At 42.9% G+C, this 17,468-nt stretch overlaps 1 protein-coding gene across 10 annotated transcripts in view; it reads left to right on the top strand.

The window, feature by feature from the left end:
• Positions 1–17,468, top strand: part of EPHB1 (EPH receptor B1) — a 454,416-nt gene that overhangs the window by 346,443 nt on the left and 90,505 nt on the right. For all 10 annotated transcript variants that reach the window (XM_058187165.1, XM_058187158.1, XM_058187160.1 and 7 more), the window contains one exon: positions 13,699–14,034. In XM_058187165.1, the coding sequence (XP_058043148.1) occupies positions 13,699–14,034 (336 nt within the window). The remainder of the gene's footprint in view (positions 1–13,698; positions 14,035–17,468) is intronic.

Genomic DNA, 17,468 nt, shown 5'->3' with positions numbered 1-17,468 from the left:
TATCTTGAGGGGAGGAGGGGGGGTTGAGGGGTATGGTAACATTCTTCAAGTGGTCAAGGTCGGATGGCGTTCACGTCTGCAGGAAGAGTGGCAAGAAGTTACTCGAATGAACTGGAAGAACGTGGGACCGTGTGATCATCCGAGGGGTCAGGGGGGTGGGACTATTGGGGTTTGTATAACTGGGGAAACAAATCCGGAACTTCAGTTTTGGGAATTGCACTCATCGTGTGCCAGTCTCCTCATGCTAGTAAAGGACTCTGAGAAAAAGAAAAAATGCCTCTGAATCTCTTTTACGCAGAAGAGGTATTTCTGGAACCTTGACACACTGTTTGGCCGACGGCATCCCAATAAGGCCCTCCCTATGAGAGCGCACCGGATGATGGGAGGCTGTTGGCGGCAGCAGGTGGTTCCGTAAATATCCCGGTCCCATGCCATGGAGCGCTTTAAAGGTGATAACCAGGACCTTGAATCGCACCCGGAAGACCACCGGTAGCCAATGCAGCCTGCACAGGAGAGGTGTTACATGGGAGCTACGTGACACTCCCTCAATCCCCCGCGCGGCCGCATTCTGCACCAGCTGGAGCCTCCTGGTGCTCTTCAAGGGGAGCCCCAAATAGAGAGCATTGCAGTAATCCAGGCGGGAAGTAACAAGGGCATGAGTGACTGCACAAAGAGTCCCGATCAAGGAAAGGGCGCAACTGGTGAATCAGGCGAACCTGATAAAAAGCTCCCCTGGTGACAGTCGTCAGATGATCTTCCAGGGACAGCCGTACATCCAGGAGAATGCCTAAGTTGCGCACCGATTTCCTGGGGGCCAACAATTGGCCCCCCACAGTCAGCGATGGAATCAGCTGACTGTGTCGGGACGCAGGTATCCACAGCCACTCCGTCTTGAATGGGTTGAATCTGTTCATCCCCATCCAGACCCGAACGGCCTCAAGGCACCAGGTCATCACATCAACGGCTTTGTTGGGGTGGTTTGGGTTGGAAATGTACAGGTGAGCGTCATCAGCGTACAGTTGACAACTCACCCCGAAACCATGAACCCCAGCGGCTTCATGTAGATGTTGAACAGGAGGGGCGAGAGAATCAACCCCTGAGGCACCGTACATGTGAGTTGCCTAGCGGTCGACCTCTGCCCCCCTGTCAACACCGTCTGCGAACGGTCAGAGAGGTAGGAGGAGAACCACCGAAAAACGGTGCCCCCCACTCCCAAACCCTCCAACCGTCGCAGCAAGATACCATGGTCGATGGTATCAAAAGCCGCTGACAGATCTAACAGGACAAGAACAGAGGAACAGCCCCTGTCCCGTGCCCTCCAGAGATCATCGACCAACGCGACCAAAGCCGTCTCTGTGCTGTACCCAGGTCTGAAGCCGGACTGGCACGGGTCTAGATAAACAGTTTCCTCCAGGTACCGGGGAAGCTGACAAGCCACCACACTCTCCACAAGCCACAAAGTGAAGATTGGAGACCGGACGGTAGTTAGCCAAAACAGCCAGGTCCAGGGAAGGCTTCTTAAGGAGGGGCCTCACAACTGCCTCTTTCAAGGCGGCTGGGAAGACTCCCTCCACCAAGGAAGCACTTATAATACCCTGGAGCCAGCCTCGTGTCACCTCCTGAGTGGCCAGCACCAGCCAGGAGGGTCATGGGTCCAATAAACATGTGGTGGCATTCAACCTCCCCAGTATCCTGTCCATGTCTTCGGGAGTCACAGAGTCGAACTCTGCCCAAATAATATTCTCAAGATCTGCCTCCATCGTCCCGCCTGAATTCACCCAATCTGCGTCCAGTCCGTCTCAGATCTGAGCGATTTTATCGTGCAGATACCTTCCAAATTCCTCAGCACGACCCTGCAAGGGGTCCTCCCGCGCTCCCTGAAAAAGAAGGGAGCAGGTCACCCTAAACAAGGTGGCTGGGCGGTTATCTGCCAATGCAATAAGAGCGGAAAACTATTCCTGCTTTGCCATCCCTATCGCCACTAGATAGGCCTGAATATGTGACCGTACTAGTATGACATCGAACTGGCTCCGTCTCCCTGCGGTGTGGGTTAGCGGTTCGAAAGTCCAGACGAAGAAGAGAATGATCCGTCCATGGCAGGGGAATGATGACTAAATTCCCCACTTCCCGGTCATTCAGCCACTGTCTTGAGATGAAAATCAGGTCCAGAATGTGTCCCCCAATGTGTGTGGGCCCATTCACTAAATGGGTCAGGTCCAAGGCTGCCATGGAGGCCATGAACTCCCGAGCTGTCGACGATGTTTCGCCTACCGACAGCAGGTTGAAATCCCCCATGACCATTAGTCTGCGGTGTCAACCACTGTCTCAGCTATAACATTGAGCAGCTCAGGCAGGGCTGCCATCACGTGGCAGGGAGCCAGGTACGTGATCAGCAAACCCACCTGTAACCCCTGGCCCCACCGTACAAAGAGAGACTCACATCCGGTCATCTGCGGGACAGCGACCTCCCTCGGTTCCAAACTCTCGTTGATAATAACCGCTACCCCCCCACCCCTGCCCTGAACCCTCGGCTGATGAAATGCTCGGAAACCTGGTGGGCACATTTCAATGAGGGGAACCCTGCCTTCCGTGCACAACCAGGTCTCCGTAATGCCCATTAGGTCCGCACCCTCCTCTTGTTTTGTTTGTTTTGTTTTGTTTTGTTTACATTTATACCCCGCCCTTCTCCGAAGACTCAGGGCGGCTTACAATGTATAAGGCAATAGTCTCATTCTATTTGTATATTTTTTTTACAAAGTCAACATTGCCCCCCCAACAATCTGGGTCCTCATTTTACCTACCTTATAAAGGGTGGAAGGCTGAGTCAACCTTGGGCCGGGCTCGAACCTGCAGTAATTGCAGGCTCTGTGTTCTAATAACAGGCTTCTCTACTGCCTGAGCTATCCCGGCCCCTCTTGTATCAGATCTGAAATGAGGGGGGCTTTATTAATCACGGACCTGGCATTGCATAGCATCAGCCGAAGTCAGGGCCCCGAGGAATCCTGCACTCGGGGAACGGGAGAAGAAAGAGGACCGGAGCGCACAATCACTTTAATATCATTTAATGATATTAAAAATAGCATGCTTTTTTCCCCATCTACACTATTTCTGTATCCCTGGCCCTTCCTCTTTGGAGTGATTCAAATTCCTCAAAGGCAGAGGTGAGCTTCTCATAATTTAATAACCAGTTCGCCTAGTGCAGAACCAAAAATGTGAGTATGTACGCCTTCCATGCTCGCGCGCGGCTTCAACCACAGAGCAATTTCCTGCACACAGCTTCAGCCATTCCTTCTCAGGCAGCCACAGTAAGTACAGTGGGCGAGGTACGGAAATCAGCTGGGCTGTACGGGCAGAGCGAGTGAGCCAGCGAGTGAAATATATAGGAAGGGATAGTGCCGGGGCAGGTGGGCGGGCCCAGCTGGTGGCTGGAACTATCAGTTTGCCCAAACTGGTCTGAACCAGCAATAGCCCACCTCTGCCCAAAGGTTAATTTGTTGGTTATCAGGACAGTACATGGGGTTAAAACAATGAGTGAGTGGGACTAGTGCAAAATTGTACTGGCATCCTTGTTTCTCTTTCTCAATTCTCTTCCCACAAACCCCCTTGCTGATTCACCCAGGCAACTCACTATGGGACAATTCACCACAGTCAACTTGCCTATGGGACAACTCGCTGCAGGACAATTCAACGTGGGATAATTCATGAGTGAGACAAGTAGAATTGCAGCTCACCCCAGGCTCGAGAACTATTAACCTCAAACCTAAAGCAAGTTCAAACCTAAAGCAAGACAACACCCACTGCAATTCTCTTTGTTCCTCTCTTGAGTTATCCCACAATGAATTGTTATGCAGCAAGTTGTGCCATGGCAAATTGGACAGGGTGAGTCAGTTGGGGCAAGACAACCATGACGAGTCAGCCACAGCAAGTTGTCCTAGGCCTGATTGCAGGAAAGAGGTAGCTATCACTTACCAGAGACCTGAACTGATTTCTTGCAGACGGTGCTTGAAATTAGCTTTGTAACTGCATGTGAATCTATAGGTTGCCCACTTCTGGTCTTGATGAAGGAAACACAATAGCTCTGAAAACTTTATTTTAATCAACGATACAGGAATGGCCTTTCCAAGCCAAGCTGCTGATAAATGAGCTTAATAATATCCTTTGGCTGCAAGTTCGTTGTGTTGGAAGAGGGGAGATTCCTACACAATCCAGTTTCCAATTTGAGCTAGGCTGCACTTAAGGACAAGTAAATCTTTCCTCCCTTCCTTCCCCTTGATTTGCTGAGATAATCATAGATTTCTGAACAGTATATATTTGCCTAATAAAAAAGAATCAAACCATGACTTTATCTCATGGTTTATCTATTTATTGAGCAGTGTTGGGAAAACAATATTTTTCCCACATGGATTTTCTATTTTGAATTACACTGAGAAAGACAATAGAACTATAATATCTGTTTTTCAAAAGTCTGCCACTAACTGCTCAAATAAGTTGATAAAAGGTTCTATCAAGTGATTGTCAGTGCTTCCAGGTAAACTGAGCAGGAAACATGACCAGATGAGCTAATTCTACTTCATTGTAAGGCTACATTAATAGAATCCTGAAAAAGGTTTAATTGACTACTTTGTTCATATTCTTCTAACCTGGTGCTCGAAGGTGGATTAAGCCTGAAGTGGCCAATGTTTCCAGTCAGTCATCATTCCATAGTCTAGCAACTTTCAAATGGGTTAAAATTACAACTTCCAGAATATTCATTTCAATGGACTGACTGGAAATTCTGCAAATATTAATCCTAACTCATCAGATCAGAGAAAATTTAGTTAGTGAGCTTTAGCATTTGTAGAGTAAAAAAATTAACCTTATGGGGTTTTCTTCCCTCATTGGTGAGAGAAAGGGTCAAGAAGTCTAGAGAAAAGGATCATTATTTTTCACTGGGAAGAATGACTATGTTTTACAATTCTATAGGCTTTCACTGTGAGTGTGTATTTATGAATTCAACATAGTTACATTTTTAAGTGCAGCACCATTTTAGTCTTCTGTGTACATAGTAAAGCCTTTACTGCTAGATGGCTTATGACAAATACTTTATCTGTGCTGATAGGGAAAAAAATTAAATGGAATGGAATTTTCGTTAAAAGGACAGCATTTTTCTAGCAATTTTAACAAAATGCTTTCATCTGTGTAACCATGGCAACAGATCAGAGAAGCTCTCTCAAAGTGCCTCTCTGAATGTAATTATGAAGAAAAGGGGAAAGAGGAGGGTAGTACGGAATTTGGAATAGAGACAGCAGCTGGAAAACCCTCCAGGGCTTGAGCAGAGAGGTAGGCTATGACAGATTCAACAGAATTGCTTTTGATTCATTTTCTTTTGAGTAAGATGTTGAAACACTTGCCTGTTAATTATTTACCTTGATCCCAGCAAAATGGCCATCAGCCTTTCCACACCAATGTCAATGATGTGGTGTCCAGAAAAGCTAAGTGGTGAGAGGACTAGTCTCCAAATAAATGAGGAAGAACCACAAAATCCTTCAAATTAGTACTCATTCACACACCATATTTGCCCCAGTGCAAAAAAAAAAACCCACAAAAAAAATGCACAAAATGTATTCATTGAATTGCTATATTTCCAGGCCATTCAACTCTTAAATGACTGCTGAACTTATGCTTGCCACTCTGGAACTAGAAAAGGGCCTTAACGAAGACAATTTTGAGGGAACAGACAGAGAATATAAGAAAGCAGATGTTAGAACTTTCTGTGAAGAAGTTAAGACATTTGGGAGAAAGAAGAAATAATATGAAATTGGTTTATTGGACCAAGGTTGAAGTAATAGCTTACTAATTAATTAATTAATTAATTAATTAATTAATTAATTAATTAATTATTAATATTTACTGATTAATTACTTGCTAGATATTGATTTATTATTGATATTGACTAATTAATTTTGTCAAACATTGACTGATCATTGACAATGCCAGGCAAAAACTCCAAAAAACCCACCACCAAACACCCACAAACGAAAGACGTCCCCATCGACTCCAGCACATGCTATAAATGTAATGAATCTATCAACGAATATGATGAATTCAAGAAATTCTGTTTATGTACCAAATATGCCCACCACACCTGTCTGAAAATAAATTAATTTCCTACAAGCATATCCTACATTTCTCCATCTATGTCAGTGGTGGGATTCAGCCAGTTCGCACCACTTCGAGAGAACCGGTTGTTAACTTTCTGAGCAGTTTGGCAGACTGGTTGTTGAAATAAATCATTAGGGCAGAGAACCGGTTGTTAAATTACTTGAATCCCACCACTGATCTATGTCCATCTTGTTTGCCAAAATTCAACAACTTAATTGCATGTCTGATAGGGTTCATACCATAGAAACAACTATAAAGACACAGCAAACAACCATAGACTCCATTGAAACAAGTTTAGAAGCACACATACTAGCATGTTTAGAATCACATTTTACATCTCTTGGGAAAAAAATTACAGCACAGAAAAATGAAAATTCAACAGATCAAAGTCCTGTCCCAATTCAACAAATATTACCTCAACCAAAACCACAAATATCTGCCAACCATCCAAACAACATCTCTATACTCATCAAAGATACCATTGAGTGAAAACAAAAACATCAAAATGCTATCTTATTTGGATTGGATGACACAAATGAACCTGATAAAACAAAGGTTCGTAACATCATTAGCAGCCATAATACACCAACCGTCTCCCCTGACAAAAATCATTAAAGTCTCCAGAGAGGGACCTGAATTCAAAAACAGAGATGGCTCAGTGGCCCCATGGTTCTGTACTATAAATTCAATTGCCAGATCCAACTCCAACTACAGCAAACTTCGATCACGGCTTGACCTATTCTTAGTACAATGGATCTGCTCCCATGAACTCTGCACAGAACTCAAAAGATTCCAAGATCAAGGTGAATCTAATCTATATATCAACTACTGCACTGACTGCATAAAAAGTAAAACCTACAATCAATCACCCAACATTCAACCCTCCATCACCCAAAACATCCAACCATCCATCTTCCAGAACATCCAACCATCTTTCATCCATAACTAGGTACGCACGCCCTTTACTTCTTCAATACCAACTACTGCTGACCTTAGATGCAAACTAATATATGCCAGAAGCATTGTAAACAAAATGCCCAAACTCCTCCTCTTATTAAATACTGCTACATTTGACATTATATTTGTCTATGAAACATGGCTAAACTCATCCATCCCTGTCTCCATTATCACAGTAAGAGAATATAACATTTACCGGTCTGATCATGAAACCCGCAGAGGTGGTGGAGTAGCTAGCTTCTACAAAAAGTCACTAAACCTAAAAAATATTCAAGTTGCACATGAACTTCCAGAAACTATTGTCTGCAAACTGTCCTTAAATACCACATTTCACTTTTTATTATGTTACAGAACCCCCTAGTACAACATTGCACATGTGAACAAGTTAACCACACTACTAACATGGGTAGCCTCTTGCCCATACCCTTTCATCTTTCTGGGTGACCTCAACCTACCTCTTATTAATTGGACAATAAACAAATGTTTATGAACAGGAACCCATCCATACAACCCTATATCAACTAGGTCTAGATCAACTAGGTCTAGATCAACTAGTAACTAGCAACACTAGACTCAACAACTGCCTCAACCTCATCTTGTGCAACAGCTTAAACCCAATTTATGGACTACAAATAAAAGAACCCTTTTCCAACAGTGACCACAGCATGATTGTCTTTTGTCTCAATATACGTGTCGAGCCCATCGTCTCGCTCAACACAGCAGGGAAGGGAAGAAGAAATGGAGGTCGCTGAAATGGCTGGATGCAGAGTGGGGTGTCATTTCACTGGATGTGGTGATGGTGGCACTGAATGTAGGCAGTTGGGAAGCTGGAAGAAAGGAACGGAGCATATCAGAGAAAGGAAAGGAGCGGATTGATGCCGTCACAGGGCCAACGCAGAGGAACAGTGGTTCATATGAAAATGCTTCACAGCTGAGGAAAGCCCATCTGATCATTGGGGCATGATGGGAGGGGCAGTGCGGCTCTATAAAATGCACTGAGAGGCTGATCCTGCCGGCGCTGACTTTGAACTGTTTGAACTCAGCATTTCTTCGGATTTAATTTATAGCAGCAATAAAGCATTATTCCACCCTGGCTATCATTACTGTCAGCATGGTTTGTGTTTGCTGACCAGGTTTTTCCAGGAAGGTTGAGAATATGCCCTTACAAAAATCACCATAATAATGGGATACCCAACTACAACTTCAAAAAAGCCAACTATGATCTCATAGACACCAACCTCTTATCTCTTGATTGGCAAATTCCATTCTCTGTCTATAACAGTGCCGAAGACCATTATAACATTTTCTTGCTCGAAGTCAATAGAGTTATTAAACTATATGTACCACTAATCACCACCAAAACCAAGAAAAACAAATTATCCATATCAATAAGAAAGCTCCAATTAAAAAAAAAATCCCTCTGGCGAAAAAAGAAAACTGGCTATGTAGCTAAATTTAAAAGCCGATAGAAAAATATATGCCACCAAATAAAGACTGAATGCAGCAATTACCACATCAAACAAGAAGAAAACCTTCTGTGCACGAAATCAAACCACACCTTCTATAATTTTGTAAACAACAAACTTAAAGACTCGAGATCCATCTCACCCCTAAAAGGACATAACGGTAAAGAATGCAGTGATGAAGCAGTTAAAGCAAACCTCTTTAATACATTCTTCAGCTCAGTCTTTGTAACAGCAATAGGTCATGCCCAACATTCCCTAGTTGTACCACTAATAGCTACAACAATCTAACACAAATAGATTTCACAGAAGATAATGTTGAAAAGGCACTACGTAAACTAAAACCATCTCTATCTATCGGACCCGATAGACTATGTGCATACTTCTTAAAAAAGTTTCTACTGCTATAGCAGAACCCCTATGAATAATCTTTGAAAAATCTTTCAGGACAAGCTCCCTACCCAACCTATGGTCGCTAGCCACGGTCATCCCTATCTTCAAAAAGGGAGACCCCAGTGTAGTCGAAAATTACAGACCAATCTCTTTATGCTGTGTCATCTGCAAAGTCATGGAATCAATCATCAACCAATCCATTACCCTCCACCTAGAAACAAACAACCTACTCTCTAATAAACAATTTGGCTTCAGAAAAAAATTATTCTGTAATCTACAACTTCTACACGGCAAAAACTACAAATTTGGACTACAAATCTTAATCAGGGTAAAGCAATAGATGCAATTTACATAGATTTTGATTCAGTGGTACATGACAAACTACTTCTAAAATTAAAATCCTATGGCATCTCCAGGCCCCTCCATAATTGGATAACCACGTTCCTGTCAAACAGACAACAAGTGATCAAAATAGGGAGCGCCCTATCAAATCCTGCACCTGTTAGTAGCGGTGTCCCCCACGGCAACATTCTAGGACCAACACTCTTCACACTATACATAAATGACCTTTGTGATCATATTAAGTAACTGTGTTCTCTTCGCCGATGATGTAAAACTATTTAACACCACCAATAATGCTGCTACCTTTAAAAAGACCTTGTCTTTGTGTTGGAATGGTCAAAAAATTGGCAACTCCAAATCTCAACCAACAAATGCTCTGTCTTACACATTGGCAAAAGGAATCAGAATACAAAATGCAAACTGAGTGGACATGACCTTGTAGATAACCTTCACTCTGTCAAGGACCTTGGAGTACTCATATCAAATGATCTAAGCGCCAAAGCCCATTGTAACAACATCGCCAAAAAGGCATTAAAGGTTGTAAACTTAATCTTGTGTAGCTTCTTCTCCGGTGATATTACACTACTAACCAGAGCATACAAAACATTTTTGATTTGTAATTCTTGAATACAGCTCATCTGTCTGGAACTCGCACTGCATATCGGACATTAATACAATTGAACATGTCCAGAAATATTTCACAAGAAGAGTCCTCCACTCCTCTGCTCACAACAAAATACCTTATGCCACCAGACTTGAAATTTTGGGCTTAGAAAATTTAGAACGACACCGCCTTCAGTATGACCTAAGCATAGCTCATAAAATCATCTGCTACAATGTCCTACCTGTCAATGACTACTTCAACTTCAACCACAACAATACAGAGCACACAATGGATACAAACTGGGAGTAGATGAGGACTTTGTCTTAAAGATGTTGTTTATTTGAATAGAGGAAATGGGGAGATATGCTTAAATGGAAATGGAAATATAAATATAAAAGGAATTCAGATTCAAGTTTTTAATCATTACGTTATAATTTCTGGTAATCCTTATTAGACTTTTTTCCTGATCAAAATGGAGAGATGAGATTTTAGAGAAAGGGGTGAGTTGAACTTTAAGGGAAAATAATAAATTTTTAATGTTGATTCTTGCTTGGAATAAAGGGGGAGATTTCTTTCTCTATTTTTTTCCTTTTTCTTTTTTTGTAATTTTTATTTTTTTTTAAATTTTTAATTTCTTTTATTTTTTTAAGTTGGCTCAATTTTCAAGATGGGAAACAAGCATTTTTAAAGTTGCCCCATGAAGAGCTCTTAGCTTCCTCATTATAAGCAGAGATATATGTTTACCCTTTTGTGATAGTTTTCTTTTGGGAATTAGTGCAATCTCAGGGTTAAGTTGTTGTGTTTTGATTAGGAAGTCCCCGGATCAAGAAATCACTCTTGGGGGCCAAGGGTTGGGGCATGGAAAACAATCAAGTATCATTGTAGCATCATAATGCAAATCCCAAACTATTTTTATATGCATTATGATGTCACATGTACACACGCAAGTGATTTGTAAGGAGGAGGATGCATCAGTGCTTTCATCATTCTGAAGAAACCAAAAGGAATTTGAGGTTGCCTCTGCAAGTCTCTATTTAATCATGGAGCTTGCTGGATTATTTTGGTCCCAACATATTTCACAGGATTGTTGAGGGGAAGACAGAAGAAAGGCAGAACATATAAACAATAATGCATGAATAAATATTATTTGTTCACCTTGAAAATGTAGACAAGATATTTGGAGATCAATTTTTTTGGTTAGATTCCCCCCCACCCCATAGGAGTAAATAGTATCACTAGAGGGGATTTCTTAGAAGACATTTGCAATTCAAAGAAAGTAAAGAAACTATTGTTGTTGTTGTTTTAATCCTCCCTTGAATAACTTTTGTAAAATCAACAATTTCTGGGTAAAAGCTACAAATCATTTTTCCCAATTGTCTTGAAAATCTTGAACCTCTGTGATGATCAGATCATTGCTATTATCATTATCAGATGAAATAATGAAATAATAGTTTGATATATTTGCACTAAAATACAGTGAACTTCTAGATAGTTAAGTTAAAGACTATATCTGTTTAATGCCAGATGAATGCTTGTTAGTAAAGTCATGACAGTTATTTTAAAACATTCTTGTTTAAGGTCTATTTAAACTATGGCCATTTTTCTATGTCAATAATAGCAGAATTGAAACATTTGGCTTCAGTTTTGATTTTGGAAAATTCAGTACTAAATACTGTATATTCTAGCTTGAAATCAGTTATCAGATTTATATCAATTACTGCTCTTTTTTAACAGAACTTGGCCCATATGCTGTTTAATTTATGATTTGACCAGTATTGAGTTGATCTGTTTGTTATTAATTGGCTTTGAGATCTTTCTTCTGGGCACAATTGCTGGTTTAGGTTTCATGTTATATATGTACATGTCTTTAGTTATTCTTTTCAGTATGATCCACACTGGAATTCTGTGGCTATTAAACTTCCGTTAATTGACTTTTTATCCTGTTGCCTCTGTAGAAAATCAGAATTGAACTAAATTCTTACCTTGTAAAGTGCTTTGTTATTCATAGATTGATACTTCCTATGGATATGAGGTAAATAGTCTGAACTCTGGTGTCCCTGTTGCTCATAGTAACTACATAGAAAATAGACATAGAAGGAGACTTTTCTAAAACTTCACTAAATATCTATTCTTTCAATTTCACACATTAATATATCAATAAGAGATTTCCAGATTTTAATTACTTAAAATTTGGCAAACTTAACTTCATACAAGACAGGTGGCATATAAATTGAATAAATAAATAAGATATTAATCCATCTTTTCTTCTCCTAACCTCCACCCAGAACTTGCTTCAAGTATTGACAAATACAGATAAAAAGGGAATTATAGTTAAAGTATAAAAACAAATCAATTAAATATACTTAAATAATTAAAATTTAATGATATTCACCAATTAAAATATATTTCAGCAAAACATGCCACCAAATTGCTAAAAATAATATCCAAACAATAAAGAGAGTTGTAAGTACAAAAGGGGAACCCCAAGTTGTTGGAGTCTGGTCATGAGCATGATGCCTACAAGATAGATTGGTTGAGGAACAGCTGACACAGATATATAAGCAAATCAGATTTTCTGTGTTTATGTGATATCAGTACAGATATGGGAATATGTCTGAAGACAACAGAAATGGCACAGAAATGGTTAGAATGCAGTATTGCATGCTAACTCAGCCAACTGCCAGCAGTTTGATCCTTATCATTTCTAAGGTCAGTAAATTGTTGGGAGAAATATGCTGACTCTGTAGTGTAAACCATTTAAAGAGTGGTTTGTAAAGCATTATGAAGCTGTGTATAAATCTAAGTGCTATTGCTATTTTTTGGAAGGGAAAAATGGACAGAGAATGAAAGTTGTGCTTGCCTGCCAGACAAGGTTCTATTGTGAATTGGATGTGTCAAAACCCTCATTTTCATTCCATGATTTTTGCTTCAAATGTTAAAGTGCATGTCTTCAGCATATGACTCTGAAAGATGAGAGTCACTGTACTACCAATGAAGAACAACCAACCAAACACAACTTATTTTTTATCAGGATTGTTTGCTTTGTACTTGTCAAAGCTTTGCTTAGGGCATGGCAATAAATCTCTTCCTATAAAACTCAACTAGCACTTATGAGTTAGCAGAGGAAAAACCAAGGACAAGCTTCAAATAAATAATTTGCTTTTGTTGCATATAAAAGAAGCCCTAAATAATGATAATCACCTAATGCAGATGTAGCAATCCAGTCTACGTGTAGGGCAGCGGTGAAATCCACTTACCTTCACTACCAGTTCGGGAATAGGAGAGTGTGGGAGCACGTGCATACTATGCGCGCATCTCTTCTGCACACGTGCAGAGTAGAAACGAAATATTATTTTAAAATAAATACCCGACTAAAATTCTTCCTATATGACTGCTGATAGTAATGGGTCAGGCATGTGTGGGAAGACCAGAGCAAGCTACCGGTAAATCAAGTTTTTCAAGAGAGGAATATTTGGGAATGTGAAATGTTTTTCTAATACCATGGAGAAGACAATGAAGATCATTTGGAAAATGGGAACATCTCTGTCATCTCAGCCATCCTCAATAGAAGACCCACATTAGAAAAGCACAAGGAATATAGCAATCACTCATGTGGTTACTTCCTAAGTGAATAATTGCAATTGATTTAAATAGTAAATAAATATTTTGTACAAAACCGAAATAAACCAAATATTCCAATGTTTTAAAATAAAATATTTTAAAATGCCACTATTATACATTTTACTGCAGCCATATATTGACTTGCATAGCCTTGATTTGCAAATTGTTATTTAACAGGTGTTCCCTCAGGACCTCGGAATGTAATCTCTATTGTCAATGAGACTTCAATTATATTAGAATGGCACCCACCTCGGGATACAGGAGGTCGTGATGATGTGACCTATAACATAGTCTGCAAGAAGTGTCGGTCAGATCGCCGTAGCTGCTCCCGCTGCGATGACAATGTGGAGTTTGTACCAAGACAACTGGGCCTTACAGGAACTCGCGTCTTCATCAGCAATCTGTGGGCTCATACGCCATACACCTTTGAGATCCAAGCTGTCAATGGGGTTTCTAATAAAAGCCCATTTCCACCACAGCATGCCTCAGTGAACATCACCACCAACCAAGCAGGTAAGATGCAGTTCAGGAACCGCCAGTATGATTTTCTTCATGAACATAGAGAAATAAATTGAAAAATTCTTTGACACTGTATCTACTTTTGAATATATATTGATTTCAGAACCATTGAATATTGCAATCAAGTTCTAGAATAATCTATAGACCTTGGTACTTGTTATTTCTTCTCCTTCCCTTTTAAGCACTGGGATATGGGAGTAAATGTCTTGCCAGGTTTTGCTGTAACTGGCAAATTTATGACACCCATCATATTGGTCCAATAATCTTAGTAGCAGAATAATACTTAATAGTATTATTAGTAGTAGTAATAGTATACTTAATAGCTACTTAATAGCTCCCCAAAAGGTTGCCTTCTTCCAGTAGGCTTATCTGGGATAGTGAATGAATGAGGAGAAGCAACAGCAATGCTGCAATGTGCAAAGGCAGGTAACTGAATTTTTAGTCTTTTAATTACCAATAATCCTGTCATGTAGGTCAGGGGTCTAGAACTTTGGCAACTTTAAGCCTGGAGGACTTCAACTCCCAGAATGCCCCAGCCAGCAAAGTCGTAATAAACTTAGTCTGTGGAAAAACAAAATTTATTTGAATTGCTGGGAATTACTTCATTCCCAGCGTCATACTAGCTTAACAGCTGAAATGATTCACTTAACAGCTATGGCTAGAAAGATCATAAAATGGGGCAAAACTCACTTAACTAATTTCTCACTGAACATACATTTTGGCCTCAATTATGGTGATAAGTGTTGTGGTCTGTCAGCAGCCTATGCAGCTGGTAACCAAATCGGACAGCGATGAGACTGAGGTGAGGCCAGGGCCATCAGGAAGTGAGGTGCGGACTCCAGAGCCTGATAGTAGTGAGGCAGAGGAACAGGTGGAGCTTGTTCCTAATGCACGCATGAGAAGAGCTGCTGGAAGGCAAAGCAGCTCAAGCAGAGAGGACAACTCTGGAGTAGGGCCAAGAGATGATTGGTCCCTCCCAAAAGACTTAAAACAGACCAGCACCGGTGTTTCAGTATTGCTGGAAAACAACGTTGTAGCTGCGTCTTCTGCTTTGTCTTCTGTTTTGTATATGTCTTTGTTTTTGTGGCTTCTGGACTTTTGTCAGGAAGGGCCTTTGGCAGTTTGCCTAATTGGACTAAGGTTTGTGAGATAACTGAGGAATTCATGTTGGGAGGCATTTGTTTTACTTTATTTATTTATTTATTTATCATATTTATATACCGCCCTATCTCCCTACGGACTCAGGGCGGTTTACAGGCAGTTAAAACACATATAAATACAGATTAAAACGACAATTAAAAAACTTATTCTAAAGCCCAAATCATTAAAACAGTATAAATAATAAAAAACCCCTTAAAACCAATTACTTTAAAAACCTAATCCAGTCCCGCGCAGATGAATAAGTATGTTTTAAGCTCGCGACGAAAGGTTCGGAGATCCGGAAGTTGACGGAGTCCAGCAGGGAGTTCGCTCCAGAGGGTGGGAGCCCCCACAGAGAAGGCCCTTCCCCGGGGTGTCGCCAGAGGGCACTGCCTAGCTGACGGCACCCTGAGGAGTCCCTCTCGGTGAGAGCGCACGGGTCGGTGAGAGGTATTTGGTAGCAGTAGGCGGTCCCGTAAATAACCCGGCCCTATGCCATGGAGCGCTTTAAAGATTGTCACCAACACCTTGAAGCGCACCCGGAAGGCCACAGGTAGCCAGTGCAGTCTGCGCAGGAGAGGTGTCACACGGGAGCCACGAGGGCTCCTCTATCACCCGCAGCCGCATTCTGACTAACTGAAGCCTCCGGATGCCCCTCAAGGGAGCCCCATGTAGAGAGCATTGCAGTAATCCAGGCGAGACGTCACGAGGGCGTGAGTGACCGTGCATAAGGCATCCCGGTTCAGAAAGGCGAACTGGCGCACCAGGCGAACCTGGTGGAAAGCTCTCCGGAGACGGCCACAAATGGTCTTCAAAAGACAGCCGCTCATCCAGGAGAACGCCCAGATTGCGCACCCTCTCCATCGGGCCAATGACTCGCCCCAACAGTCAGCCGAGGACTCAGCTGACTGTACCGGGATGCCGCATCCACAGCCACTCTGTCTTGGAAGGATTGAGCTTGAGCCTGTTTCTCCCCATCCAGACCCAGACGGCTTCCAAACACCGGGACAGCACTTGATAGCTTCATTGGGGTGGCCCGTGTGGAAAAGTACAGCTGGGTGTCATCAGCGACAGCTGGTACCTCACACGAAGCCACTGATGATCTCACCCAGCGTTTCATGTAGATGTTGAACAGAAGGCGAGAGAATCGACCCCGCGGCACCCCACAAGTGAGGCGCCCGGGCCGACCTCTGCCCCTGTCAACACCGCTCATGCATCGGTCGGAGAGATAGGAGGAGAACCACCGATAAACGGTGCCTCCCACTCCCAATCCTCCAACCGCGCAGCAGGATACCATGGTCGATGGTATCGAAAGCCGCTGAGAGGTCTAATAGGACCAGGACAGAGGAACAACCTCATCCCTGGCCCTCCAGAGATCATCCACCAACGCGACCAAAGCCGTCTCCGTGCTGTAACCGGCCGGAAACCGGACTGAACGGGTCCAGATAGACAGTTTCATCCAGGTGCAGGGGAAACTGATATGCCACCATATTTCTACAACCTTCGCCGGCGAAGGTTGGAGACCGGACGATAATTACCTAAAACAGCCGGGTCCAGGGAGGCTTCTTGAGGAGGGCCTCACCACCGCCTCTTTCAAGGCGGCCGGAAAGACTCCTCCAACAAGGAGGCACTGTAATCGCCTGAGCCAGCCTCGTGTCACCTCCTGAGTGGCCAGCACCAACCAGGAGGGCACGGGTCCAGTAAACACGTGGTGGCATTCAGCCTACCCAACAACCTGTCCATGTCCTCGGAGCCACAGGGTCAAACTCATCCCAAAAATATCACCAAGACCACCTCAGACGCCTCATCTGAATCGCCGCAATTTTGGTCTAAACCGCCTCAAGCTGAACGATTTTATCGTATAGATAACCGTTAAACTCCTCAGCACGCCCCTGCAACGGGTCATCCCGCCCCTGGTGAAGGAGGAACGGGTCACCCAAACAGGGCGGCTGGGCGGTTATCTGCCGACGCAATGAGGGAGGAGGCGAGCAACGCCTCGCTTCCTCAGTGCCACCAGGTAGGTCCTAGTATAGGACCCAACTAGTGTCCGATCAGCCTCTAAACGGCTAGACCTCCAGGAGCTCTCTAGGCGCCTTCTCCGCGTTTCATCCCCTCAGCTCCTCGGAGAACCAAGGAGCCGGTTGGGATCTGCGCGGGTCAGAGGTCGCAGAGGCACGACACGGTTCAGCCCCAGCCGCAGCCCGCTGCCAGGCTGCGGCTAGTTCCTCTGCCGTGCCGTGAGCCAGACCTCAGGAAGTGGCCCAAGCTCCGTCCGAACCTCTCCGGGT

Source organism: Ahaetulla prasina, chromosome 6 (assembly GCF_028640845.1).
Source record: "Ahaetulla prasina isolate Xishuangbanna chromosome 6, ASM2864084v1, whole genome shotgun sequence".
Classification (NCBI taxonomy): Eukaryota; Metazoa; Chordata; class Lepidosauria; order Squamata; family Colubridae; genus Ahaetulla; species Ahaetulla prasina.
Note: the sequence above shows the minus strand (reverse complement) of the source record. Positions and strands in the feature narration are given on the sequence as shown.